Source organism: Staurois parvus, unplaced genomic scaffold, assembly GCF_062004578.1.
Source record: "Staurois parvus isolate SC_StPar_1 unplaced genomic scaffold, SC_StPar_1.0 ptg000029l, whole genome shotgun sequence".
In the NCBI taxonomy this organism is placed as follows: domain Eukaryota; kingdom Metazoa; phylum Chordata; class Amphibia; order Anura; family Ranidae; genus Staurois; species Staurois parvus.
Genome location: NW_028317825.1, coordinates 4,671,870 through 4,699,470, shown reverse-complemented (window position 1 = coordinate 4,699,470; position 27,601 = coordinate 4,671,870). Strand labels below are relative to the sequence as shown.

Below are 27,601 nucleotides of genomic sequence, written 5' to 3'. Positions count from 1 at the left end.
ATTAAAAATAGTCAATGCTGTTTGAGAGTGTGAAGTTCCACTTTAACTTTGGAGTGAAGGTAGACAATTTCTACTCTCCTTAAGTCTTTAAGCTCTTAAGAGACACAGCATCAGACAGGGTCTGGAAGGCAGAGGGCTCAGAGGCAAGTCAGATCTAAGTTTCTGGTAGGGGAAGGTGTAGCAGCGTGCTTATGGCCTCTGTGGTAAAAGAATCCGCAAATGAATGTTCTATTTGGCCCATCTTGTCAAGTTGCCAAGAAGGCAGGCCTCTGTGGTCTTTAAAAGGTTGAAGTAAATGTATCTTAATGTGAGAGCTGTCATTGCTGGCTTTCTTAGAAAAATGCTTGTTGCTTGGCTATTAGAGTGATCCACTGGTTTCAGTGCCTGAGTCACTGACCTCAAACAAGGTTACATGTAAGAAAAAGTGAGACTACAGTCAGAGGTCCTTTTCTCATATTTGTTCCTAATGACTCAATGTATTAAAGCAAGAGGGCTATAATTGTAGCTATGCGTCTGGCATATGAAAAATGGGAAGTCTTGAAGTGCAGCCTTCTAGTCTCCGTACCTCCTGGTTTTTTTTTTTTGTTTTTTTTCCTGTCTTGTGTCCTTATTGGAAAAAATTTTTCTCATTCTGTCCCAGAGGCATATTAGGAAGTGAGATCAAATCTCACTCAACAGGGTCACAGAGAGAAGTTCCAATCCTTTACCACTCATTCTACAACTTTTTTTTAAAAAAAGTTTTTTTCTTTGTGTGCTATTTATCTGTGTTAGATATTTTTTAATATATAGCATGAGAAATAAACAAGGAACCCAATTTCAAATAGCTTAATTTATTAAAAATATCTTTTGCTGTGCTGAAACACATCCATAAACTTCTAAATGTTATAGAACAGATAATACTATAGCTCTTATGAAATAAGCTTAACACAATATATAGGATCTCTGTAGATTTAAGGAATGAAATAGTTTAATAATGCGTGGAAAAATTACTATTCTCAGTGGTAGGCATGAGACATTGGGACTCAAATATGAAGAGTAGAGCAAAGAAAGGGAGCTTACATGGGAGTTGTTACCAATTACATTTTCTCTTTCAAATAAAAGAATGTAACTGTTTATTATGGATAAAAGATGTACTTTAGCTCCATTTCTCATAAGTCAGTCTCATTATCTTCTGGAAGGTATCTGACAAAGTGCAATTGTGTCAGTTCTATTAATCTATTCTGTTTAGTTCACATATTTCCTGGCCAGGTGATGATCAGGCCTGTCAAACAGGGAAGAACCCACTATATCAACTTTTTGATATAATTCTTCATAAACTCCATAAATTAGGGCAATGAAGCTAGACGTGGACATTGCATGGAAACCGCATACATGGCTGGCATCTGCAGATTTCAGGGGACTAATGAATCATTATTTTAAAAGTGCCTTTAAATATGTGACAATAAAGCAAAACATTACTGTCACACTTTGCAGTCCAAACTGCATCTCAGTCAGGTAGGTTATAAGTTCCTCCCTTTGAAAGCTATATGGTCAGTAATTGCACAACATCCAGCCTTTAATGAAACCTGTCAGGACAGCTGTTAGCGTTCACAGCCCTGGGTCTCCTACAGAAGTGGAGGCTCCAGCTCTGAATAGGAGCCTTGGTTGTGCGAGGTAACAGCCATTCCAACATGTTCCCTTTAAGTGCAAACATTGTCAGCTAAGGCTTTCAAAGACAATTACAGCAAGACAATTAAAGCAGAACTAAACCCATTGATTTAACTGTTTCACAAACAGTTACATTCAAGGCATGTCTCTAGTGATAACTGTTACAGTTGCCAGTGTGCGTATGTCAGCTTTCAACCAAACCTTTAAGCCCTGAAATGGCTGGAGCAAATGCTGATCTCATGAGCAGCACCATGACAACTGCAGATTTAAATAGAGGCTAGGATGGCACCTTCCTCAAGGATAGGACTTAAGAGGGTTTAGTTCTGCTTTATGCATGCTGAGACTGGCACTAGCTTTTTAGAGCTGTTGTTGGATGGGAAGGCACATCTGGACATGCTTTCTTCAATGGTGGTGCACCAGACTCATCCAGATCTTCTATCTAAGAGGAAAAAAAAGGTTTGCAGTTAAGTATCATTCAACACTGCTAGATACATTGTAACCACATCCTTCTTATTAAAACATGCAATTGGCAGGATGCAAAAACAAATCTGTACCGTCATACTTAAGGTGGCCACAAAATGATCACCTGAATTTCAGTCAGTGTATGGTTGTCCCTGTTCTGTTGAATGAACAAGTTGACAAACTTTTGTCGATTAGCAGCTGCAGCCACTAATCAGTGTATTCAGATGGTTCTGCTGTCGGAATACAATGTCTTAGCAGGGAGATTCCTACGTCCACTTCATTTGTGTGCATGGAGGAGTCCATTCGTGTTTTTTTTTTGTTTTTGTTTTTTTTCATTTGGCCTGCTGGCTGAATAGGAAAAAAAAACATCTGTGGCCAGCTTTTGGCTTAACATACTGTATGATGTGGCATCGACTTTATGATTAGATAGGATATGCCTCCGCAGAACACAGAAGGGACATAAAGGTCGGTGGGAGGAACCACTGAGTGCTGCACACAGCATAAGAGATCAAAACTCCAGGAAGTGTCAGTTTCAGAAGAAATGTCATCAAGAGGTTCATCTTTAATGAGGCAACGATCAGTGGTGCAAGTGGAAGGTGAGGTACAGTATATATGTGTACGCACACGCACACGCACACACACACACACCACCCAAAAAGGGAAGTTCCGCTCCTCCTCCCCCCTTCGGCACTTTATTTTTTGGGGAAGCAGAAGCTAGTACATGGTTTTGACAGTTTCCTGCTCCCCCAATTCCAGTTTGATCTGAATGGAAGTTCAGCCCCCCCCCTCCTCTACCTCACAGCCTTCTGGGACATGACACAGGTCTGTGACATGTGACAAAAAGCTGTGGGGCCATTTGGATATCTCAGCAGCAAGCAATCACAGCCAGCTGCCCAAGTTAATGTGCCAGCTCCGAGGACCAAAGCCTGGTGAAGAAATCAGCCGGGTAAGCACAGTGCTGGATCCTGTGACAGGTGAGTGTCCTATTTTTAAAAGTCAGCAGCTACAGTTTTTGTAGCTGCTGACTTTTCATTTTTCAAAAGATGACTGAAGAACTTCTTTTTAGAAATTATCTGATATTGGTATTAAGACTGATCCACATGAGTGGCCTTGTTAGGAAATAAATATTTACTGCAATGTTTCTGGTACTAGTAGGATTGGATGTGCTATTGTAACATCTGGCATCAAAGTGTACCTGAGCTGAAGACAGAGCAGGTTCCTCCTTGGTCAGTGTAGGTGGTTCATCAGCTCCCTCAGAAACAGCAACAGCAGGCTCTGAAAAAGTATACACAAGGAATCAAATCGTGCATCAAATATTATTCATGAACTGTCACTCCTATCCACTCCACCATACTACAGATTCCAATAAATTATCCCTATGCTGTCTTTAAACAAGATTAAAAGCATTAAAGTTGAAGAAAGACTATATAGAACTCTATATATACAAATTTGTATCCCCACAAAGGCTCCGACAACTGATTGTTTGAACCAACTTTCAGAAAGAGGCACAAAAAGATTGTAGCACAGAGGAAATACTATTCCTATACTCCAATTGCAGGATGAATAAAGAATTATTAGATGCAGGCCATAAAATGCAGCTATGATGATGCTCACAAAACCAAGAGCCTAGGTATGTGTTCCTTTCAACTGCAGAGGAAGATTGGAATTCAGATTGGCATATCCGCTTCCTCAGCAAGGATCATTTAATAAAATGCTATGATTAGGGTTATGCAAGCAGCAACAGAGGGAATATGGAACAGCATTTTCTGAACAGGGGTCAAGTATGCCACCCTTTCTGTTGCTGGTTGTTGCTCAATATTTATCCTTGTAAGCCTGGATAAAAAATGTTATAAAATGAATCTTTGACCAATTAAACAATTGACACCCTTTTGGCATCTTCGGGTACTTGCATACCATATGTCCCCTTCTATCCAATGCCCAGGATCAGTGAACATTTCCCCTGCAAAAAATAACCAGCTTCCTGATTGATGGCTCTGGCCCACCCTCTTATCATGAGGACTCCCATGAAAGTAATGGACAGTGTGAGGAGTGGGAGGTGGTGGGTTAGCACCTACAACCTGGAAGTTGATCGCAGACAAGCACACTGATATTGGGGGAGCCTGGAATGCTAGACCAAAGAGCAGAATTGCTGTTATTGTTGAAAATGTCTGCAATACCAGGTGAGTATCAATTTCTGTTTTGTTTTGTTTTTTAATTTTCCACATCTCCCTTTGAATTAATACCTTAACGTGGAACTAAACCCACTGATTTAACAGTTTTAAAAAACTGTTATATTCCCAACATGCTGAGAATGCTAGCTGCTTGTGCTCTCAATCAAACTGTCAAACCATCAAAGGGCTGAAGTCATAACTAACCATATGTGCAGCACCGTGGCAATTGCAGATCAAACTGAAGCTAAGATGCCAGTTTCCTTGGCTGAAAAGGATAGAAGGGTTTAGTTCCAATTTAAAGCATGCTTTAAATGCTAGCTGTTAGTTACTAGTGTTCTTATGTTAGATCTCTACTGGACTGTCAAGCCATCAAATGGCCAGTGTCAAAGCTGATTACATGGGCAGCACCATAGCAACTGTGGATCAGAGGCTAAGATGGCAGCTTCCTTGGCTGTAAAGGATCTTAGGGTTTATTTCTGCTTTAGGCCTCATTCCCACCACATGAGCAGAAAAACTGAGGAGAAAACATACAAATTTCACATCAGTTTTCATGCACGTTTCATTGAGTTTTATACGTGTTGCAGATTCTTGTGCAGAAAAAATCTGCACGCGATACTACTGTGGTGGTGTGAACAGGGCACATAGATAAAAAAAATGCATGCCTCGGCACCATGGTGTGAACAAGTCCTTTAAGTGGATATTCATTTAATTTCATATTAATCTTTTTACCATGATAAACAAAGCCTTTACCATTATACTTATTTCAATGGAAAAGCATCTTTAGTCTAATATACTGTATGTTTTGAGCATTTCAGCTATAGGAAAGAATTTTCGTTGTAAAGTTGAATTTCTCGTGGAAAACTGGAAATGGCTCTGCCACACTTTTTTGAAGCATCTAAATTGCTCTAGACATTATTTACTTCTGGCTGGCAGTCTGAAGTTCCCTACTAGGAATGTTTTTGTTCTTGTGTTTAGGTATATTTTAAAGTCTGGACTGCAGTGGAATGGTCAATCTGTTAAATTCTGAAACCAAAAAATCAAACAGTGTCACACTCCACTGACAATTGCAATAGTGAAGATTTTTCCCTCTGATGAAGCCCCGTGACCCGGTGGCGTAACGTGTAGGGGAGGGGCGCTGACGTCACAACGCTCAAAGGCAACACACAGTATACTGTAGCTTTCAAAAGCACACTGTGGATTCATTTTACAACGTGTTAAAGCAATTTTAACCTGTATTACATGTGAGTGCACTACTTTAATAAATGTTTTAAAAAGAAGATAAGCACTATATTCTTTATTACTCTTTATGGCATTTTTACCTATGGAGGAGGAGTTCTAAGGAAGTGAGGAGACCCCAACTGTGAAGAGGGATAATTCTATTCATCTGTAAGTCCAATTACAGGGACACAAGCCTTATATGACCTCACTTAACGGTTTGGTCATATATGCCACGTGAGAGCACAGCTGGTGAAGGTACACATTTTTATGATTGGTGGATTGCACGCAAATCATTTCTTATCACATCACTAGAAGGAATGTCAAAGTCACGGATTGATTAAGGACATTTCTGCAGCCGAAACACGATTGAATTATTACATATAACTTGTTGTTGAACTGTATTTAATTTATTTAATAATTTTTCTTCACTCTTTATTGCAATTGTCAGTGGAGCACGACACTGTTTATGATTTTTTGGTTTCACAATGACACATTGGTATGAGTGTGTAGAGTGTAGGCGACCCACTAATTTTAATTTTATTTCACTTATATTTCAATTGTTTTAATTTTACTTTGTTGGCAATATTCACAATATTGATTTAACACATTAAGAACACTTTTTCACCATAATAGCTCACAAGACCCCACGTTTTAGAAATCTGTTAAATTCTACTGCACACAGATTAAGCTTGCACTAATCATTTATTGATCTATCAATGACTAAGTGCAGTGCTATATTAACACAGAAAAACTATAGATCAATAGGGCTGTTCATCAATTCTCAGTGCACGAAGACACTATAACAGGCACAGCATTAAAAGTATCTTATTTGCAAGTGCAGTGATGTTCCTAAAACTATTGGTTGTTAGGTGTTAATAACCAGTGATGTTCCACACGGTGTGTGGGCAAACTCGCAGGCTTGAGCTGGCCATAGAAGGACAGTCTGAATTTCAATTCATATGTGGCCGTCCCTGTTTGTTAAGTCAGTAGTTAGATTGACTTCTGTTGAATGGAAATGTTGGAAAACGTTTGTCGATCAGCGGCTACAGCGGATAGTTTTGCTTTTGGAACACAATGCCACAGCTAGGGGAAAGGGTGGGAGGAATTCAATAATTCATCCCCTAGTTTGCATGGATGGAAGAAACTTTGAGGAGTTTTTTTGTGTAGCCTACTCGCTGAACATAAAAATAAATAAATAAAAATCTATGGTTGGCTTAAGTTTACACTTGTGGTTGGCAGGGTAGTAAAAATAGGCAATTGCGCCTCACTTTTACTACCCCTTCCCTTAAGCTGCAAAGGCAGCTGGATGGGGGTGTGTACACAAGCAAACATTATCCCCCCTTGTGTTTCACCAGGCAGTACCACCAAACATGACATATCCAAGTGAATAGGGCTGCACTGCAACCACTAGCAACATGCTCAACTTGCAATTGTGGTGCAGTATTCCCATTCCCATCCCATTAGGCTGTTAAAAAGGTAACAATATGAGCAACACGTGTAAATAAGCCCTTACTTTAGAAAACATGTAAATGAAGGTCCCTTAGTGCACATAAAAAATTGTTTTCTATATTCACCATTCACAGTACAAGGCCCTGTTCACACCTTTGGATTATATTGTGTGTTTTGTAAAGAGAAACAATGGATGTGTCATAAGAAGCAATGTTATTCAATAAGACTATTCAGATCTGTGAGGTTTGGTGTGGTTTAAAAAATTAGGTATGACTGGTTTTCTGAGCATCATGTGCTGTGATGCCCAACAGAATAATGAAAATGCATGTAAATACACTACAATGAACATTAAAGAACACGCTAAAAACAGACAAAACCAGAAATAGATGGCTGTGACCCTGGCCTAACACTGGTGTGATATGTGGTGTGGTACAGAAAAATGCAGACGTACTGCATTTTTTGCAGCGCACTATATGGCGCTACTTTGCGGAGACCTGAACAGGGTGTATACTTTGTACACTTCCAATAGAGTTAAAAATGTATGTAAGCAGAGTGTGATGCATTATAACAGCACATTGCAATGCACCCTCACTACACAACAAAAGAGACAGCAATCTGCATGATAAAACAGCATTTTAGCACGCGGGCTGTCAGAATGAGCACTTTCTGAATGCACATGGTATTTACTCCTCTCGACCCTTTTTTGGAGAGGTCTGTACTGCGTTTAACAGTGCATTATTTGCATTCCTCAAGACAGTGAGGTATTTTTGATTGGATATGGTGATGTATGGGGCTAGTTCATGAGAGTCTGACATTTAGTGGATAAGTGTACCCGTATTACATACTGTATCTGTAGCAAAACAGATTATACTATCTAATTAGTTTTGTCCATGGGGTAACTCCATTTCCTTATTAATATAAAATGATATATTTTAAATTATATATTCAAGCTGATAGGCTTATGATCAAACAGTGTCTCTTTTTATGCCGTCATTTCATCTAAACCGGTATAGTATTTGGTTTGGTGTTGTTATTAACCATTTGGATGTAAGGTAAATAATTGCAATGGTATCCAGTCATATTGTTGTGCGCAGTACATTCCATTCCAATAGGCATTAATTACAGTTGAGCATACATTTTATATATATCTGAATAAAGGTTATATTTTAGATTCATCAATTGGCCAGATTGTTCAGCATAGATTTGTTATTTGCCAAAGATGATGGTTTACAATTAGGGCTTAGTTCCATAGTTGATGTAAAAAAATTAGACAAAGATAAATCATTTCAGAACTTTTTCCACCTTTTAATGTGACCTATAAACTGTACACCTCAATTTAAAAACAAACTGTAATCATTTAGAGGCGGGAAGTAAACATAAAAAACTAAAATAATGTGGTTGCATAAGTGTGCACACCCACTTATAACTGGGGATGTAGCTGTGTTCAGAATTAAGCAATCACATTCAAAATCATGTTAAATAGGAGTCAGTATACACCTGCTATCATTTAAAGTGCTTCTGATTAACCCTTAATAAAATTCAGGTGTTCTGGTTGGTCTTTCCTGACATTTTCTTAGTTGCATCCTACAGCAAGAGCCATGGTCTGCAGAGAGATTCCAAAGCATCAGAGGGATCTCATTGTTAAAAGGCATCAGTCAGGAGAAGGGTACAAAAGAATTTCCAAAGCATATACCATGGAACACAGTGAAGACAGTCATCATCAAGTGGAGAAAATATGACGCAACAGTGACAATACTAAGAACTGGACGTCCCTCCAAAATTGATGAAAAGACGAGAAGAAAACTGGTCTGGGAGTCTGCCAAGAGGCCTAGAGCAACATTAAAGGAGCTGCAGGAATATCTGGCAAGTACTGGCTGTGTGGTACACCTGACAACAATCTCCTGTATTCTTCATATGTCTGTGCTATGGGGTAGAGTGGCAAAACAGAAGCCTTTTCTTATGAAGAAAACCATCCAAGCCTAGTTAAATTTTGTAAAAACACATCTGACGTCTCCCAAAAGCATGTGGGAAAATGTGTTATGGTCTGATGAAACCAAGGTTGAACTTTTTGGCCATAATTCCAAAAGATATGTTTGGCGCAAAAACAACACTGCACATCACCAAAAGAACACCATACCCACAGTGAAGCATGGTGGTGACAGCATAATTTTTGGGGCTGTTTTTCTTCAGCTGGAACTGGGGCCTTAGTCAAGGTAGAGGGAATTATGAACAGTTCTAAATACCAGTCAATACTGGCACAAAACAGTCATGTTTCTGCTAGAAAGCTGAACATGAAGAGGAACTTCATCTTTCAGCATGACAACGACCCAAAGCATACTTCCAAATCGACAAAGGAATGGCTTCACCAGAAGAAGATTAAAGGTTTGGAATGGCCCAGCCAGAGCCCAGACCTGAATCCAATCGAACATATGTGGGGTGATCGGTCTGTGCACAGGAGATGGCCTCGCAATCTGACTGATTTGGAACGTTTTTGCAAAGAAGAGTGGGCAAATATTGCCAAGTCAAGATGTGCCATGCTGAAAGGTGCTTCAACAAAGTATTAGTTTAAGGGTGTGAACACTTATGCAACCATATTTTAGTTTTTTATTTTTACTTCCCTCCACCTAAAAGATTTCAGTTTGTTGTTTAACTGAGTTGTACAGTTTATAAGTTACATTAAAGGTGGAAAAAGTGAAATGATTTATCTTTGTCACATTTTTTACATCACTGAACCTGACATTTTAACAGGGGTGTGAAAACGTTATATCCACGGTATATGTGTTGTATGGACTAGAATATACAGTATAGTTCATATTGAATATATTGATTTTATTCAATAAACATTGTGTCTTTTTTTTTTTTATTGGTTGTGTTACTTTTAGCACTTTGTACAATGTATTTATTTCTAGAGGACCTTTAATGTTGTATCTGTTATAGGGTCTCTGTGCACCATAAATCAAAGAATATGTTCTCATTAACAAGTCCTTTGTTGTTGCAGGGTTTTTGTGTGAATTTGATGCTGCACTTACTATCTGAACCAGTTTCAATGGAAAAATAATGCCAGAAGAGCTGCCATGTGGTATTAATATTCTGACAGGATAAAAGCTAACTTTCCAGATCTCATTCCCCACTTTAAACCACTGCAAACAAAATTTAATTTATTTACCTTTCCCTTAACTTTTGTACTGCAGGAGTGGACGTCACTATCTTTCCTGAGGCCTCATGCACACTGACAGTTTTTTTGTTTTGTTTTTTTTTTTTTTTATCTCCCCTAGAAGTCTCCTGGCAGTAGCATTTTAGCCCAAAAAAACTGCCTGATGCTTGTAAAAGTGTGTACCGTGTTTACCCATATCAAGCGTTTGAGCGTTGATTAATTTCACTGGCAAGAATAAATTTATTCTGGCCATTGAAATAAATTAGCGCCTAGCGTTTAGGCATGTTTAAGTACATGAATTGTTTTTTTCTGCCAAAATGCTGCTGCTCCAGTAAAAATAAATAAATAAATAAAAAAAAAAAAAAAAGGAAAAAGCCTGATGCCTCTAGAAGTAGACCTAAGAGATGCCGGGAATTACAACTACTCCAAATTTCCCTACGAGGCTACAGCACAGTGCAGGAGTGTCGTAGCATTCCAAGTCTCACTAGGATAGTTATGTTACCCTTACCTAAGCATCATGGGCATGAGAGAGGTGGGGGAAGTATATTTACTGACTTTTTTTCACTCACAGGTGCTTTTATTTGCAACATTTTGACATGTTAAGGAAGGGGGGGGGGGGGGGGGGCAGATGTCACATTAAAGTATAACTGAAGGCAAAACTTTTTTTTAGTTTTGTTTTAGATGTGGAGAGTGATAACATCACCTGTTAGATTTCGTCCTGATGTCCATTATCACCAAAATTGGAAAAGAAAATCCCACATTTGTGGGTGGCAGAACAGAAATAGATGAAAAATCTACCAATGGGGATACTAGTTCTGGCAATACTGGTGACTACCACAGATTTTCCCCATTTTGGAATGATTTCCCCTCACATCCTGTTGTAGCTATAGGACAGGAAGTGAAGGAAATGTCCTCAATAGGACACAGATGTCAAAAAAACCTAACAAGGGTTATAACTGTACCTCACCCCAAAATGTAAAAAAAAAATGTTTTGCCTTAAATCTTTAAAGCTGTTTATTTCAGCTTTAAAGTAGAACTGAACAGTTTCCCAAAACAGTTACATTTAGGGCATAACTTGAATGGTAACTGCTAATCAAGCAATAAATTATACAAATTTTCTTTTCTTCCATCACAGATAGAAGGAAAGAAAATTGCTTGATTGCTGACTGTGTTGATGAGGGAATCCCTCCCGTGGTGCTATTGTGTTCTGCCGGCAGACCACAATGATCACTGCTAGCAGCTATAGCCACCGGCTGTGATTGCATGCTACAAAGTCAACAGGCTGGTTGTACTAAAGAAGATCGGTGGATTGACTTCAGTGAAACCAGCCTGCCCATAGATGGATCGAATGAGATTTGATACATCTATGGCTGACTTTACCATTACTAGTGTGCTTATTTTAGTGTTTAACCAAACTGTCAATCCATCAAATGGCTAGTGTCATAGCTGATCACATGGTTAGCACCATGGCAATTGCAATTCAAACAGACACTAAGGTGACCATTTACTTCGCTGCAAAGGATAGGATTTGAAGTGGTTGTAAGCCTCAGACATAAAATATGAACAAAGCATATCTCTCTATATTATGTACTTGTCTTGTTCTTTATTTATTATGCACTTCCCACGTTTGTCACTTTTTTGCTCTTATGTGTGTGTTTTTTCACGGATGGAGGGTGTGGGTCCTCGGGCCTACCCTGAAGTCTAGGGGGAGGATGTGTGGCCATACGGTTCCTTCCTCCCCTGATCCCTAGGGGACTCTTCTTCGGGAGAGTCCCCTTGCCTAGTACTGGATGTCCGGCTTTGGCTGGGCATAGGGAACGGTGGTCCACCAGGCCTTTTGGCCAGGAGGACCAATTGGGAGCCTTGTCCCCGTCAGGAGCTTCGTGCCCCGGGGGATCAGGGTAAGCGGTCCAAGCCCCTTTAGGGGTAGGACACAGCACACCCCTAAGTGCACTTTTTCGTGTGGTGTTTTGCACTTGCACTTTTTTTGTGAACACTTACGGGATTTTTCGTTATAGTTGCACGTTTGCGGACTTAAAAAAAAAAAAAAATTATGTACTTGTCTCAATCCAGAGCACCAAGTGTTATTTCTGTCTGCTGCCCCATTCCTCCGACAAGTTTTCCTGACATTATGAGAAAAAAGGTAGCGGAGAGGAATCCAGCCTGTGATTGACAGCCTCAGCTCTGTTCCTGTGTGAAGCCGGAGGTGTCTCCCTTCCCTCCAATCCGCTTTCCCCACAGTGTGTGATTTCATCTCTATCCCCAGATTTCTGACAGCTCAGACAAGCTTTATAAACGCAGCACTTTGAAAGAATGTAGAGAAGATAATACTACAAATAGACAGGTACAACTTATGTAGGAGGATTTGTTTTATTAGGTGCATCACCTGAAGCCAGTCACTTCACTGGATATATGTAAGGGTTTACAACCACTTTAACCACTAGCCTACAGGGCACTTATACCCCCTTCCTGCCCAGGCCAATTTCCAGCGCTGTCACGCTTTGAATGACAATTGCGTGGTCATGCAACATTGTACCCATATTAAATTTTTATCATTTTTTTTTAAGACAGATAGAGCTTTCTTTTGGTGGTATTTAATCACCTCTGGGATTTTTATTTTTTCTTAAACCAAAAACCACTGAAAATTTTGAAAACAAAATATATTTTTCTTAGTTTTTGTTATACAATTTTGTAAATAAGTGATTTTTGTCCTTCACTGATGTGTGCTAATGAGGCTGCAGTGATGGGCACTGATAGCACTGTCAGCGTGACAGCTCGAGAGGAGAGAAATGCCGATAACCAGCATTTCCGTGTTTACATGTGATCTGCTGTGATTGGACACAGCTGATCACATGACCGAGCCAACATCTTCGGCTGTTGTGCCTGAGCCCCCTACAGGAGGACCAGTGCTGCCCCCCATCTGCAGCCCTGGCTGTAATATTTAGCCCCCTCAACATCAATGTATTTGTATGGAGTTCTCTTCTAAACGGCTATTGAACTTACTTTTGCATAAACTACTTTATGTAAATAGTGTTTAACAATACTAAATTTGTTCTTGTAAACAGATTTGTTAACTGAAACTAGCTTCCTGTTACTTTCGTATCCAATAGTTGCTACCATAAAATGACAGTCTGCACAGCAAAGTAAAAGCAGTATGATAAATATCTAAATTCTAATTCAGCTGTAGCAACTTTAGTGTACAGTATGTAGCTGTAAATGTTAAAGCAGAAACAAACCCATCGATTTAGGGGTTTCCCTAAACAGTACTAGTGGGTTTATGTCATCTCTCAACTGAACTGTCAAGTCATCAAATTGCTGGTATCATAGCTGATCACCTGTGCAATGCCATGGCAGTTGCAGATTAAACAAGCTAAGATGGTGCTTCCTTGGCTGTAAAGGATGAGGGTTTAGTTCCAGTTTTTACATGATGGAATGTGTTTCATGTTTCATCCTGGGCACAGCAGTGAAGCAGAACTTATGACTGGGTGTTTGTGTTGTATGCAAGAACACCTCTGTGTTCTAATCACGCTTATTAATAGATTGCCAAATTCCTATTATATATATATATATATATATATATATATATATATATATATATATAAAAATATAATACAATGCAAGTAAATCCCTATAATGAAGGTAAAATGTTTGAACTAAAATTTACAGGCAAAAAAAAAAAAAAAGCATGTACCATAATGTGCAAGATCATATTTACGCTATTCAGTTTGCAAACCTTAGAGCACCAATAGATTATTTCAGTGAATATACAAAACAGACCATCTTAATGCTGGTGTTTATATACAGTATGCCCCCAACATGGCAAAGTTTGAGTATTTTCATAGACTGGTCAGGCACAGAGCCCTGGATTGTGTAATGCAAGAGATAGAGTGCTTATTCTTCCCCATAACATAGTAGAGAGGAGGAGCTCCAAAAGTAGAACAGTATGTTCTTGCACCTTATGGCACCTGCTATTTGGCACCAACTTTACTAAGTTCACATATTTATCCCAACTACAGGTTCAGTTTATTACACGATTTTGCAGTTATCAAACATACCAATCAGCAATCAGATTTTCTGTGTTAATGTATACAATTGGTTCATTAATGTGTGTATGACAGCTGCCCAACTCTCTGACACAATGACAGTACAGTAGTGTGATCCAGGTGCCGCCCCACGTTGCCTCTTCACACAAGGTCTCAGGATCACATATTCTTACCAGCCAAGCTCTCCTGTCCCAGGGTTGGGGGCTGAGAATCAGATGTGTGCACTGGACTGGGAGACTCACTATGTGGGGGACTTGGGCTGGAGTTGCTGCTTTCTACCTTTGGCTGGTATACATCAGAAAAGGAACTTTGGTTACTGGTCTCATCTGTAATACAATGACACTTCATTAGTAAAAAAGAAAGTATACAGTATATTTATCCCTTACAGAAAAAATCCAAGATCTGCAGAATACAAATACTTTATATTTTCCTATTTTGTTAAGGCTGTATTCACATCTGGTTAAATATGTCTGATATTGTTGGAAGTTAGATGTGTGCTAGTTGTACCATTCAATGTGTTACCTGCACTGTTGTGATTACTCTCAATTGGAGAGAGATAAGAGACAGTGGCTTGTTTGTATGTACAGTTTTGATTTTTCCTTTTTGTTTAGTTTATTGCTATGATTTTAACACTGTCAGTCATTGTCTGCTCGTACTATGAAGAGACAGCAGTGAAGAATGAGAGGAGCAGCTCTAGTCTCTCAGGAAAGAATGAAGAGTTGGGGCATAACATAGACTTGCAGCAGTATTACCAATGAGCACCAGTGCAGGTTTACCCTTGTCACTTAAAACCAATTAAAGATTAATCTGACCACTGCACACCAGTGCAGGTTTAATTTAGCCACTGAACACCAGTGCAAGTTTAAGTGGTTGTAAGGGCTTTAAGTTTTTTTACCTTAAATGAATTCTTGCAAAAAAACCTATTAAGAAGGTAGCTTCCATGCAACTCCCCCCCCCCCCCAAATACTTACCTGAGCCTGATCTCGACCTAGCACAGTGTCCAGTATTAATGGCACTGCTCTCTCTCCCACCTCACTGGACTCAGTGAGTAGTGGGAGCCATTGACTCCTGCTGCTAATCCAGTGACAAGGGAGCAGGGGGCAGGTCTGAACGACACTGTGTGTGTCAATGGACACACACAGCGAGGCTGGGAATCAAGCTTGCATGCTAGTACCCTATGGTTACATAGTTAGTCTGGCTGAAAAAAAAAGACCAAAGTTTATCCAGTTCAACCAAAAAGTTATAATCCTATACCCACAGTTGGTCCAGAAGAAGGCAAAAAAAAAAAAAAAACCCTAGCAAAGCATAATCCAATTTGCTCCTGCAGGGGAAAACAAATTCCTTCCTGATCTCCCGAGAGGCAATCGGATCTTCGCTGGATCAACTTTACCTATAAATGTTAGTATCTAGTTATATTCTGTGTATCTAGGAAACAATGCAGGCCATTTTAAAAGCAATCCACTGAGCTGGCCAGAACCAACTCTTAAAAGGAGTCTATTCCACATTTTCACAGCTCTCACTGTGAAGAAACCTTTCCGTAATTGGGAAATTAAATCTTTTCCTCCAGTCATAAAGAGTGCCCTCTTGTCCTCTGATCTCAGGGTGAATAACTCTACACCCAGTTCACTATATGAACCACTTATGTATTTATACATGTTGATCATATCCCCCCTTAATCTCCTCTTCAGCTGCAGCTTGGCATTGCATGCCATTATTAAGCTTGTGATCTACCAGAACGCCCAGATCCTTCTCCACCATTGATTCCCCCAGTTGTACCCCCCCTAGTACAGTCATGGCCGAAATTGTTGGCACCCTTGATATTTATCCAGGAAATCATGTATTTCTCACGAAACGTATTGCATTAACACATGTTTTGCTATACACATGTTTATTCCCTTTGTGTGTATTGGGACAAAACAAAAAAAGGGAGGAAAGAAAGCAAATTCGACATAATGTCACACAAACCTCCAAAAATGGGCTGGACAAAAGTATTGGCACCCTTTCACAACTGCGGATAAATAAGAATGTTACAAGCATGTGATGCTCCTGTAAACTCACCTGGGGCAAGTAACAGGTGTGGGCAATATAGAAATCACACCTGAAAGCAGATAAAAAGGAGAGACGTTCACTTAACCTTTGCATTGTGTGTCTGTCTGTGCCACACTAAGCATGGACAACAGAAAGAGGAGACGAGAACTGTCTGAGGACCTGAGAACCAAAATTGTGGCAAAATATCAACAATCTCAAGGTTACAAGTCCATCTCCAGAGAACTAGATTTGCCTTTGTCCACAGTGCGCAACATTATCAAGAAGTTTGCAACCCATGGCACTGTAGCTAATCTCCCTGGTCGTGGACGGATGAGGAAAATTGATGAAAGATTGCAACGCAGAATAGTCCGGATGGTGGATAAGCAGCCCCAAACATGTTCCAAAGACATTCAAGCTGTCCTGCAGGCTCAGGGAGCATCAGTGTCAGCGCGAACTATCCGTCGACATTTAAATGAAATGAAACGCTATGGCAGGAGACCCAGGAGGACCCCACTGCTGACACAGAGACATAAAAAAGCAAGACTACAGTTTGCCAAAATGTACTTGAGTAAGCCAAAAGCCTTCTGGGAAAACGTCTTGTGGACAGATGAGACCAAGATAGAGCTTTTCGGTAAAGCACATCATTCTACTGTTTACCGAAAACGGAATGAGGCCTACAAAGAACAAAACACAGTACCTACGGTAAAATATGGTGGAGGTTCAATGATGTTTTGGGGTTGTTTTGCTGCCTCTGGCACTGGGTGCCTTGACTGTGTGCAAGGCATCATGAAATCTGAGGATTACCAAAGGATTTTGGGTCGCACTGTAGGGCCCAGTGTCAGAAAGCTGGGTTTGCGTCCAAGATCCTGGGTCTTCCAGCAGGACAATGACCCCAAACATACGTCAAAAAGCACTCAGAAATGGATGGCAAAGAAGCGCTGGAGAGTTCTGAAGTGGCCAGCAATGAGCCCAGATCTAAATCCCATTGAACACCTGTGGAGAGATCTTAAAATTGCTGTTGGGAAAAGGTGTCCTTCCAATAAGAGAGACCTGGAGCTGTTTGCAAAGGAAGAGTGGTCCAAAATTCCGGGTGAGAGGTGTCAGAAGCTTATTGATGGTTATAGGAAGCGACTGATTTCAGTTATGTTTTCCAAAGGGTGTGCAACCAAATATTAAGTTAAGGGTGCCAATACTTTTGTCCAGCCCATTTTTGGGGTTTTGTGTGACATTATGTCATATTTGCTTTTCTGCCTCTGTTTTATATTTGTTCCAATACATACAAAGGGAATAAACATGTGTATAGCAAAACATGTGTTAATGCAATACCTTTTTTGTGTGAAATACTTGATTTTCAGGAAAAATATCAAGGGTGCCAACAATTTCGGCCATGACTGTATGTATGATGCATGCAAGTACATAACTTTACATGGTGGCACACACAGGAGAGGAGGAGCCCAGAGTGCCAGCGTGTGACCCCAGAAGAGGGGGGGGATCGGGTCTGCTCTGTGTAAATCTATTACACAGAGCAGGTAAGTATAAGATGTTTTATTTAATTTTTTTTTAAAGAACATTTACAATCATTTTAACATGCCAAGCAAACACCAAAACTAATTTAACCCTGTAGCTGAACACCAATGCAAGTTTATTCTTGAAAATGAATGCTAATGCAGATTTCATTTTTCTACTGAACAACAATGCAGATTTATTCTTGCCACTGAACTAACGCAGTTGACAGTGCATGCTTTTTTGTGCGATCTCCAATTTGAACCCAGAATTGATTATTTGATCAACCAAAAGAAAAAGTCAAAATTTCCCATGATTTCTTATCCTTTTTTTAAATTATTCTTGTATGTACAACCTGTTGACCACACTAACGTTCTGTGAGCTGTAGCCCAAAAATTATTTTCGTGTTTCTGGTTAGGACATCCCTTCCTTCTACATTACTGACAGGACCAGAGCTGCTCTAACTTTTACACTATATGATCCCTAAAACACTACGCTCTACCACAAATGTGGTATAAAATCCTCTTTTAGGCTCCGATCACACCAATACGTTTTTTAGTGCTTTTTGCAAAAATGCACTACAGTCCATTTAACAGGGTTTCCTATGGAACATGCTCACATCTATGGTTTTTTTTTTGAGCTGCTGTGTTTTTGGAAAGGACCAGGTACTTTTTTGAAAGCAAAAAAGCAGAGTTTTTGCTAAAATGGAAAAGCTGCTGAAATGCATGGTAGTGTGTTTTTTTTGATGCAGTTTGCATTTTTATTCTGCCCAGCAAAAAAAAAAAAAATTCCACTAACAACAAAAAAAAGGAGCTGAACAAAACGCAACATGCAGTAAAAACGTGTCAAAAACGCGTGTAGAAAAAACACAAAAACTGCAAAAAGCACTAGAGAAAGCATCAAACGAAAAATGCATATATGTGAACCAAGCCTTAGAGTGAGTTTTCTGAGCCCAGTACAGGCAATTTACAGGTTCCTTTTAATGTTACGCTGACAAAAAATAAAACTGCGCAGTTCAAACGGAACCTTCCAATTGGCCAGTGAGGACACCCATCATATGATGCACCAATGAAGAAACTCACGAGTCAGGGCTCAGACTACACTGCCATTGCTAACCACAGCAAAAGTTCCTGCCTCAATGGAAGCTTGCCATCTCACATTTCTACAGTGGGGATCGAAAGTTTGGGCACCCCAGCTAAAAATTTGTATTAATGTGCATAAAGAAGCCGAGGAAAGATGGAAAAATCTCCAAAAAGGCATCAAATTACAGATTAGACATTCTTATAATATGTCAACAAAAGTTAGATTTTATTTCCATCATTTACACTTTCAACATAACAGAAAACAAAAAAATGGCGTCTGCAAAAGTTTGGGCACCCTGCAGAATTTATAGCATGCACTGCCCCCTTTGCCAAGCTGAGACCTGCCAGTGTCATGGATTGTTCTCAATCATCGTCTGGGAAGACCAGGTTATGTCAATCTCAAAGGTTTTAAATGCCCAGACTCATCTGACCTTGCCCCAACAATCAGCACCATGGGTTCTTCTAAGCAGTTGTCTAGAAAACTGAAACTGAAAATAGTTGACGCTCACAAAGCTGGAGAAGGCTATAAGAAGATAGCAAAGCGTTTTCAGATGTCAATATCCTCTGTTCAGAATGTAATTAAGAAATGGCAGTCATCAGGAACAGTGCAAGTTAAAGTAAGATCTGGAAGACCAAGAAAAATATCAGACAGAACAGCTCGCAGGATTGTGAGAAAAACAATTCAAAACCCACGTTTGACTGCACGATCCCTCCAGAAAGATCTGGCAGACACTGGAGTTGTGGTACACTATTCCATTATAAAGAGATACTTGTACAAATATGGTCTTCATGGAAGAGTCATCAGAAGAAAACCTCTTCTACATCCTCACCACAAAAATCATCGTTTGAACTTTGCAAATGAACATATAGACAAGCCTGATGCATTTTGGAAACAAGTTCTGTGGACCCATGAGGTTAAAATTGAACTTTTTGGCCGGAATGAGCAAAGGTACGTTTGGAGAAGAAGGGGCACAGAATTTAATGAAAAGAACCTCTGTCCAACTGTTAAGCATGGGGTTGGATCAATCATGCTTTGGGATTGTGTTGCAGCCAGTGGCACAGGGAACATCTCACGAGTAGAAGGAAAAATGGATTCAGTAAAATTTCAGCAAATTTTGGATGGTAACTTGATGCCATCTGTGAAAAAGCTGAAGTTAAAGAGAGGATGGCTTCTACAAATGGATAATGATCCTAAACACACCTCGAAATCCACGGGGGATTACATCAAGAGGCGTAAACTGAAGGTTTTGCCATGGCCTTCACAATCTCCTGACCTCAACATAATTGAAAATCTATGGATAGACCTTAAAAGAGCCGTGCGTGACAGACAGCCCAGAAATCTCAAAGAACTGGAAGACTTTTGTAAGGAAGAATGGGCAAAGATACCTCAAACAAGAATTGAAAGACCCTTGGCTGGCTATAAAAAGCGTTTACAAGCTGTGATACTTGCCAAAGGGGGCAGTACAAGATATTAACTCTGCAGGGTGCCCAAACTTTTGCAGACGCCATTTTTTTGTTTTCTGTTATTTTGAAAGTGTAAATGATGGAAATAAAATTAACTTTTGTTGACATATTATAAAAATGTCTAATCTGTAATTTGATGCCTTTTGGAGATTTTTCCATCTTTCCTTGGCTTCTTTATGCACATTAATACAAATTTTTAGCTGGGGTGCCCAAACTTTCGATCCCCACTGTACTACAGTCATACAAACATTATGACTAGTCAGATGTGAAGTAATATACAATACATTACCAAGGCAATTAAAGAAATCCTTTGTGGGTCTTAAGTACATGAAAATGAACCTTACCCTGAAATTCCAGCAGGAGAGAGGAGTTGGCAGTGGACGAGCTGCCCAGAGTTGTGCTTCCTTTCACCTTCTCTTTCTGCAGAAGAGAAAGGTTTAAATTGATTTGTGAATATGAAAAGCAAACATGACTTAGAAATACTGAAACCAGAGGGTCAGCATAACAGCCAAGGCAACCAGTATTTTCTTTAGAAGAAGCTAAGAAATGGCACTCCAGTATATTTCTCATTGATCGTCCCCCCCCCCCCAAGCCCAATCTCTTTTGCTGCTCGACCTGTTGCAGCTCTGCTGTTATCCTGTACAATGCAGAACCGGCCCTGTCCTGTACAAAAGGACACAGAGGGTCCACCCAAAACCCAGAAAATCAGACAAGTGAGATATCTACTTGTCTACAGCCAGCCTTATGTAAATAACAAGGTATATACAATGCATCATCAAACAGCACAGATTGATTATTGTCCCTTTATTATCTGTGACAGGACAGTAGATAAGAGACTCTTCTGTACATGACCTACAGTCATTCAATAAAGTCAGTATTATTTTCTCACGATAGCTTCCCCTGAAAGAAGTTAAAAGGCACTTTTACACATTTTTGTTGTTTTAAAGTGTTACTAAACCCACAACAGCAAAATCAGTCTGTATATGCAGTAAACCACGCACTGTGGAACCTAAGGGGTTAATCCTCTGCATTGTGTAAAAATGCAGTTTGATCCTGACTTCTCTGATCCTCCCCTTCTTTCAGTGTCCCCCTCTTATCTCCTGATAAGATATATGTGTGGATTCACTCTGCACAAGCTCAGTTTAGTGTGCATTGCTAGAGTGGGTTTTTTTTTTTTTTTTATGGGAGAGTGCATGTGATCAGCACAGGGCCAACCAGCACTATCCAGACAGAGGTCAGGGGTTTTGCATCTTCCTAGAGCAGAATGTAAACTCCTCCTACAAGCTGTAACCAGTGCTCTGCTGAACACTAACAGAAGTCACAAGACTGCTCTAACTGCTGAAAAGAAAAGGTATTTAGCAGTATATTACTAGAATTGCATTTCCATGTTCTGTGTACTGTGGATATAGTAAATGCAGGATCCTGGGCTTAGTAACACTTTAACTATAGATTAGTGTAGTTATAACAACCTCACAAACACCCTCTTTCCTCTCTCTGATCACAATCTCATCCCCTTCACAGTGTCCTCTTCTTCAAACACATATCCCTCCAAGCAGCAAACAATTATCCGCAGAAACTTTCACAACTTAACCCTTCTCTTTTCCACTCTACAACTGATCGCCTCTATGACAGTATCTCTCCCCTGTCCTGCCCGGACCTGGCCACTGCTGTCTACAACAGTTCTCTTTCATCCACACTAAACTCACTTGCTCCTCTAACTACATGAAGTATCAGGCCCCGACCTTTACAACCATGGCAGACTGACGACACAAGAAATCTTAAGAGACAAAACCATGCACTGGAGTGATTGTGGCATAAAACCAAATCTAACCAAGCATTCAAATATAATTATATTAATAATAATATAGATTAGTATAGTTATAATCCCTGTGTTGTTTGTTTGTCTTACCTTGTAATGACTGTCCCCAATTGCCATAAGGACAAGAAAACTTCCTGTTCCGGGTCACAGCATCCAGTGCATGCATTGCCATCTGCTGTGTCAGGTCACAAAAGTGGGAGTGCTAATGTAATATAAAAACATCTTCCAGCTCTCTGCATGTCTGTGAATGTTCTGCCTACGTGTGTCTGTCAGATTTAATTAGTTCTCACCAGCACTAGACTGAGACCCAGTTTCTTCATAGTTTCAGATCTCCGACTACAGACAGAGGTCATGTATTAACCCGTGCCGTGCTATATCACATACCTCATGTTTGAACACAAACAGATTGCGAATACTGGAATGTTAAGATTTACTGTACTATAGACTGTGTGTACAGGCCTACAAATGACACCATGAAACTACTTGATCAATGTACATCTTATACAGGTGAAAAACGCAAGGTGCAGGTAGGAAGATTTATAATGCCTTTACCATACGTACATCTCTTCCATCAATAACAGGAACCCACTTAAAAATCCGCAGAGAGGTGTCCCCAACTGTCACCCATTTCTTCTCCCTGCAGGAAGAGCAAACAGTATAGTCATATGTACAAAACTTAAACTATAAAACTTTTATTGATCAGTTCTAGTATACTAAAGGAGCATGTAAAGTACACACAAGAAAGTATGTCGCTCTACTTTTGTAATGTGCTCAGGAGGATATAATTATTGAGCGTTTCCTACATACCTGCAGATCAGAAGAGCCTGCCTGTAGAGAAATGCCACCCATAAAACCCCACATTTCCCTATATATATACAGTGGGGATCGAAAGTTTGGGCACCCCAGCTAAAAATTTGTATTAATGTGCATAAAGAAGCCATGGAAAGATGGAAAAATCTCCAAAAGGCCTCAAATTACAGATTAGACATTCTTATAATATGTCAACAAAAGTTAGATTTTATTTCCATCATTTACACTTTCAAAATAACAGAAAACAAAAAAATGGCGTCTGCAAAAGTGAGTGTAAAGAGAGGGCTAACCCTTCCCTACTCTATAGATAACTAAAGAGTGTCTTGGGCCCACTTTAAAGTTAATCATCCAAACAAAATGTGTGACTGTGGAAGGGACAACGAACTCTAACTTGGTCACGGACTGGCACAAAGTCATTTGTGGGCCATAGAAAAAAATAAATCAAATTTCTGCTACTGGTGTATTTTTCTTGTTACAATGAAAATATTAATTAAAATCATCTTTAAAAAAAAAACAAAAAAAACAAAAAACACTTCAGCTCCATGTACTAGTCACAGGCTACTGAATAGGGCAACCAGGCTGAATCCCAACCCAGAACAAGTCCCTTCTTTTATTTAACATATGACTAATGTCTAACAGGTTCATTGCTTAAAGCGGAACTAAACCCATCAATTTACCGGTTTCAAAGAACATTTACATTCCTGGCATGCCAGGAATACTGTCACATTTGCTTGTGCTGTCAGCCAACTGTCAAGCAATCAAATGGCTGGAGTCATAACTGATCACATGTGCAGCACCATGGCAGTTGAAGATTAAACTGAGGTCAAGATTTGTTTTTAGCAAAGGGAGAGTTTAGCTCTGCTTTTAGCCCGGGTTCACACTGGTGCAGTGCGGCACATCGCATGGGATTCACACAGAAACTGCACTGCATTCCTGTGCAAATCACATGCGATTTCTGTGCGGTGAAATTTGAGCCATACATTTTGTAAGGCTCATATCGTAGCACATCCGCACCAAAAAGTGCAGGATCCTTTATTTGTCCGCCCCAGAATCAGTTTGCATAGGTGTGCACACCCATGCGATAGGATTCTGCACATCGCACAGCATTTTACAAACGGATTTTGGGGTGTCGTTAAAATACACACCTGCAGCAGTTCGTATGAACGGGGTGCGATTATGATGTGCAGAAACCGCACAGAAACCGGTGCAAATTCCACACCGCATCAGTGTGAACCCAGGGTGGAACGAAACCTCATAAAAAAAAAAAACGAGAACAGGCAGCTCTGTATTGCTGAAGAGACAGGCTATGTCCCTACAATAACAAACACTTGCAGTCTTCTATTGAATGCACACTGTGCTGAGCATGCGTGGAATGATGTTATTTCCTAACTGGCCAATTAAAAGATTGAAAACCCAGCACATGGAAGTAACCAGGGAGAGGAGGACAGCATCCAGCGAGGGATTAACTGCCGCATCACTGGAATGAGGAGGGGAGTACTTCACCTTACATCTCATGTTTCATGTTTATGGGCGTTGTAGTATGTTGCAAAAAAAGGAGTAAATTTAGAGTTTTATGTATCAAAGAGCATGGCACCGCACGGATTACACTGCAGCTCACAGATGTGAAAGAACTGTCATTTTGTGACACTCCAGCTAAAAAATAAACCGTATGGTACATTGTGACAACACCTCCCCTACTCATCATACAGGCATTTTAGTGTGCGAGCTGATGTGGATGAGCACTAAGAGCCGGTTCACACTATAGAAACGCAGTCTAGATGCATTCCGGATGCATTTTTTACGCATTCCAGTTCATTTTCCTCAATTTAAATAGGAACGTGCACTCCAGTGCATTTTTGGTGCGTTTTACTGCATTCCAGTACAGTTCTGTGAAGAAAAAAATGCAGCATATTCTACTTTTTTATTCTGCACCCAGAACTGCAAGCACTGATGTGAACTATGACATTGACAACCATATTACCTACTTTCTGTGCTTTTGGATGCAGAAAAAAATGCAACCGAAACACATGTAGTGTGAACCAGGCATAAAAGTTTAGCATTCTACAATGATGACAACAGGAACCAGAACCAAAAGGAAATCTATCATATGGGGACATAGCAATAAAAAAAAAAAAAAGAAACTGGCTAGAGTTCCACTTTAGGAAACCTGTATCCAGTTTGAGCTGCTCTGCCCTTTCCAAAGACTGATGGCTGGTCTATTGATCTGATAAATACTTTTACATCTAATAAATTACCACATTCTACTTGGTACATTGTGGCTCTACACGTGACCCCCACACACAATCAGTCTTATACTTCATCTATCTGGCATGGTGGGTGACGTATTACACCCAAGTCACGACGTCACCAGTAAACATCCCAGCAGTATCAGCCAACTTTCCCTTCCAACTGCATCGCTCGCCCATCCCCATGGTAACCCACACTAGACCCCTTTCACAGGCTTGGCAATCTCTCAAGGCTCTCTTCGTCCAATCACTGAGCCCCTCCTGCTGCTCAGTTCCACCAATCCCATCCTTGCCCCTAGACACGCCTTTGTCCTATTGAAATGAGACGTTGACAGCTCAGCCTTGTAGAGGAGCCTCATGACAGGCTGTTAGACGCGTCACTCAGCTGCTCCTCCAATCAGCACCTCCCTCTCTCTAAGTTATTTGCCGGCTCGGGGAGTCCCAATTTACATGAGCGACTCTTCCCCTCCAGGAGTGTGTTGGAGGGCACTTCTCCTGAGTCCCGAGGAACGCTCACCATCTGCGGACCTTCTCGATGGCCGCCATGACTTTTTTGATGTCATCTTTGGCCCGGCTGCGGGTTTCTGCTCTAACTGAGCGGCCTGACATTTTCTTCTCGGCGCCGCGGCTTGACGCCTGGATAGGCGTGGCTTTAGAGCATTCCGCCAGTGACGTCTCTAGACGAGGCGCACGCCTCTGGAGATAGGACTGGGCGGGAAGTCTCACAAAGTTGTCCGCTCTTCCTGCTAAGTGGAACTGTGTCCGAGCATGCGCAGTACATAATGTTCTCGTGAGCCATAGTTCTGTGAAAAGACAGGAGTGACGTCAAAGGGGACATAAAGCGACTTCACTAAATTCTCATATAAGCATTAATCATGTTACTGCCATTTTCAATCTTTTAATAGTTACAGGTTTTATTAACCACTTGCCCTTCAGAGGATTTGCCCCCTTCCTGGCCAGGCCATATTTAGCGATACGGTGCTGCGTTACTTTGACAATTGCGCGATCATGCAACAAAAGTTAAAGCATCTACAAATTGCGGTATATATACTGGAAATTAAAAAAAAAAATTTAGTAATGGCTGTGATCAATGACTTCGGTGGGCAATATGACACTGGGGGAACTGTCACTGACATCCCCAGTGACACCAATACAGTGATCAGTGGTAATAAAAAGCACTGACACTGTACTAATGGCACTGGGCAGGAAGGGGTTAACGTGGGGTGATCAAAAGGTTATCTCTGTGTTGTTATAATATTTTGTCTGTGTGTGCTTTACTGTGTAAGCACGCTGTTTTGTATTCTGTTATGCAGAGCAATAGCTGCGCGCTGGTGCTGACGGGAGAGATCTGTATTGTTTACATACAGACGGGAGAGATCTATATTGTTTACAGACAGACAGGGGAGAGATCTGTATTGTTTACATACCAACAGGGGAGAGATCTATATTGTTTACAGACAGGAGAGATCTAGATTGTTTACATAAAGACAGGGGAGAGATCTGTATTGTTTACAGACAGGGCAGAGATCTGCATTGTTTACAGATACAGTCAGGGGAGAGATCTGCATTGTTTACAGACAGGGGAGAGATCTGTATTGTTTACATAAATACGGGAGAGATCTGTATTGTTTACAAACCAAAAGGGGAGAGATCTGTACAAGAGGAATACGACATTTGAAGCCCATGTCCAGGATCCGTCTGTGTGTGGTGGCTCTTGATGCACTGACTCCAGCGCCTGTCCACTCCTTGTGAAAGTCCCCAACACTTTTGAATGGCCTTTTCCTGACAATCCTCTCCAGGCTGCAGTCATCCCTGCTGCTTGTTAACCTTTTTCTTCCACACTTTTCCCTTCCACATAACTGTGCTTTGATACAGCAGTTTGACAAATCACGGCCTGAACTATCTTGCTTTGCATGTAATGAGTCTATCTCATATATTAGTTTCACCTTTTAAGTTGCATTACTGAAGTAAATGAACTTTTGCACGATATTCTAATTTTTTGAGTTTCACCTGTATATGCGGAAGCATAGGGGCCATCCACCCACTGGCCACCCAAGGCCCCCATGCTTCGACATATATGCTCTTTTTTAAACTGTGGATGAAAAATCTAACCCAACAGCGTTGCCCACACTGATTTATGTATATTCTAAGAGCAAGTTCCTGTTGCTGTCAGAATAAACAGGTAAGTGCTGCAGCTGAAAGCATTCCCGCAAAGAAAACAGCAATGGTTAACAATAAAACAGTAACAATAAAACAGTAAAAGTAGAACAATAACAAAAATGACAACAAAAAAAAACTATTTTGGGTTTTAAAATTTAAATTTTTGGGGGGGATTTGTGCTTTTTTATTTTTACTTTTTTTTTTCAAACTTTAACATTTTATAAACAGATTGTAGGGTCTCTCCAAATGCGATAGCCAGTTTCCTGACTACCTAACATCTTTCGAAACCCTGTGTAAATGTGCCCTGAACTGTGCCGTGCTGTACCCTATACTAATACTCCACTA

The 27,601-nt window shown here is 40.3% G+C and overlaps 1 protein-coding gene across 3 annotated transcripts; it reads right to left on the bottom strand.

The window, feature by feature from the left end:
- Positions 1-814: 814 nt before the first annotated feature.
- BCL7B (BAF chromatin remodeling complex subunit BCL7B) lies at positions 815-25,849 on the bottom strand. Of its 3 annotated transcripts, none has more exons than XM_089657392.1 (6): positions 25,614-25,849; positions 22,593-22,677; positions 20,566-20,641; positions 14,387-14,470; positions 3,305-3,384; positions 815-2,086 (listed from the first exon to the last, which is right to left on the bottom strand). In XM_089657392.1, exons 1-6 carry the CDS (start codon positions 25,703-25,705, stop codon positions 1,997-1,999), a joined length of 507 nt encoding a protein of 168 aa, XP_089513518.1. In that variant the 5' UTR covers positions 25,706-25,849; the 3' UTR covers positions 815-1,996. The 3 variants fall into 3 exon arrangements, with proteins under 3 accessions (XP_089513518.1, XP_089513507.1, XP_089513511.1); XM_089657381.1 differs by having other exon boundaries at positions 14,318-14,470; positions 25,614-25,842; XM_089657385.1 differs by having other exon boundaries at positions 14,318-14,470; positions 22,602-22,677; positions 25,614-25,839.
- Positions 25,850-27,601: the final 1,752 nt, after the last annotated feature.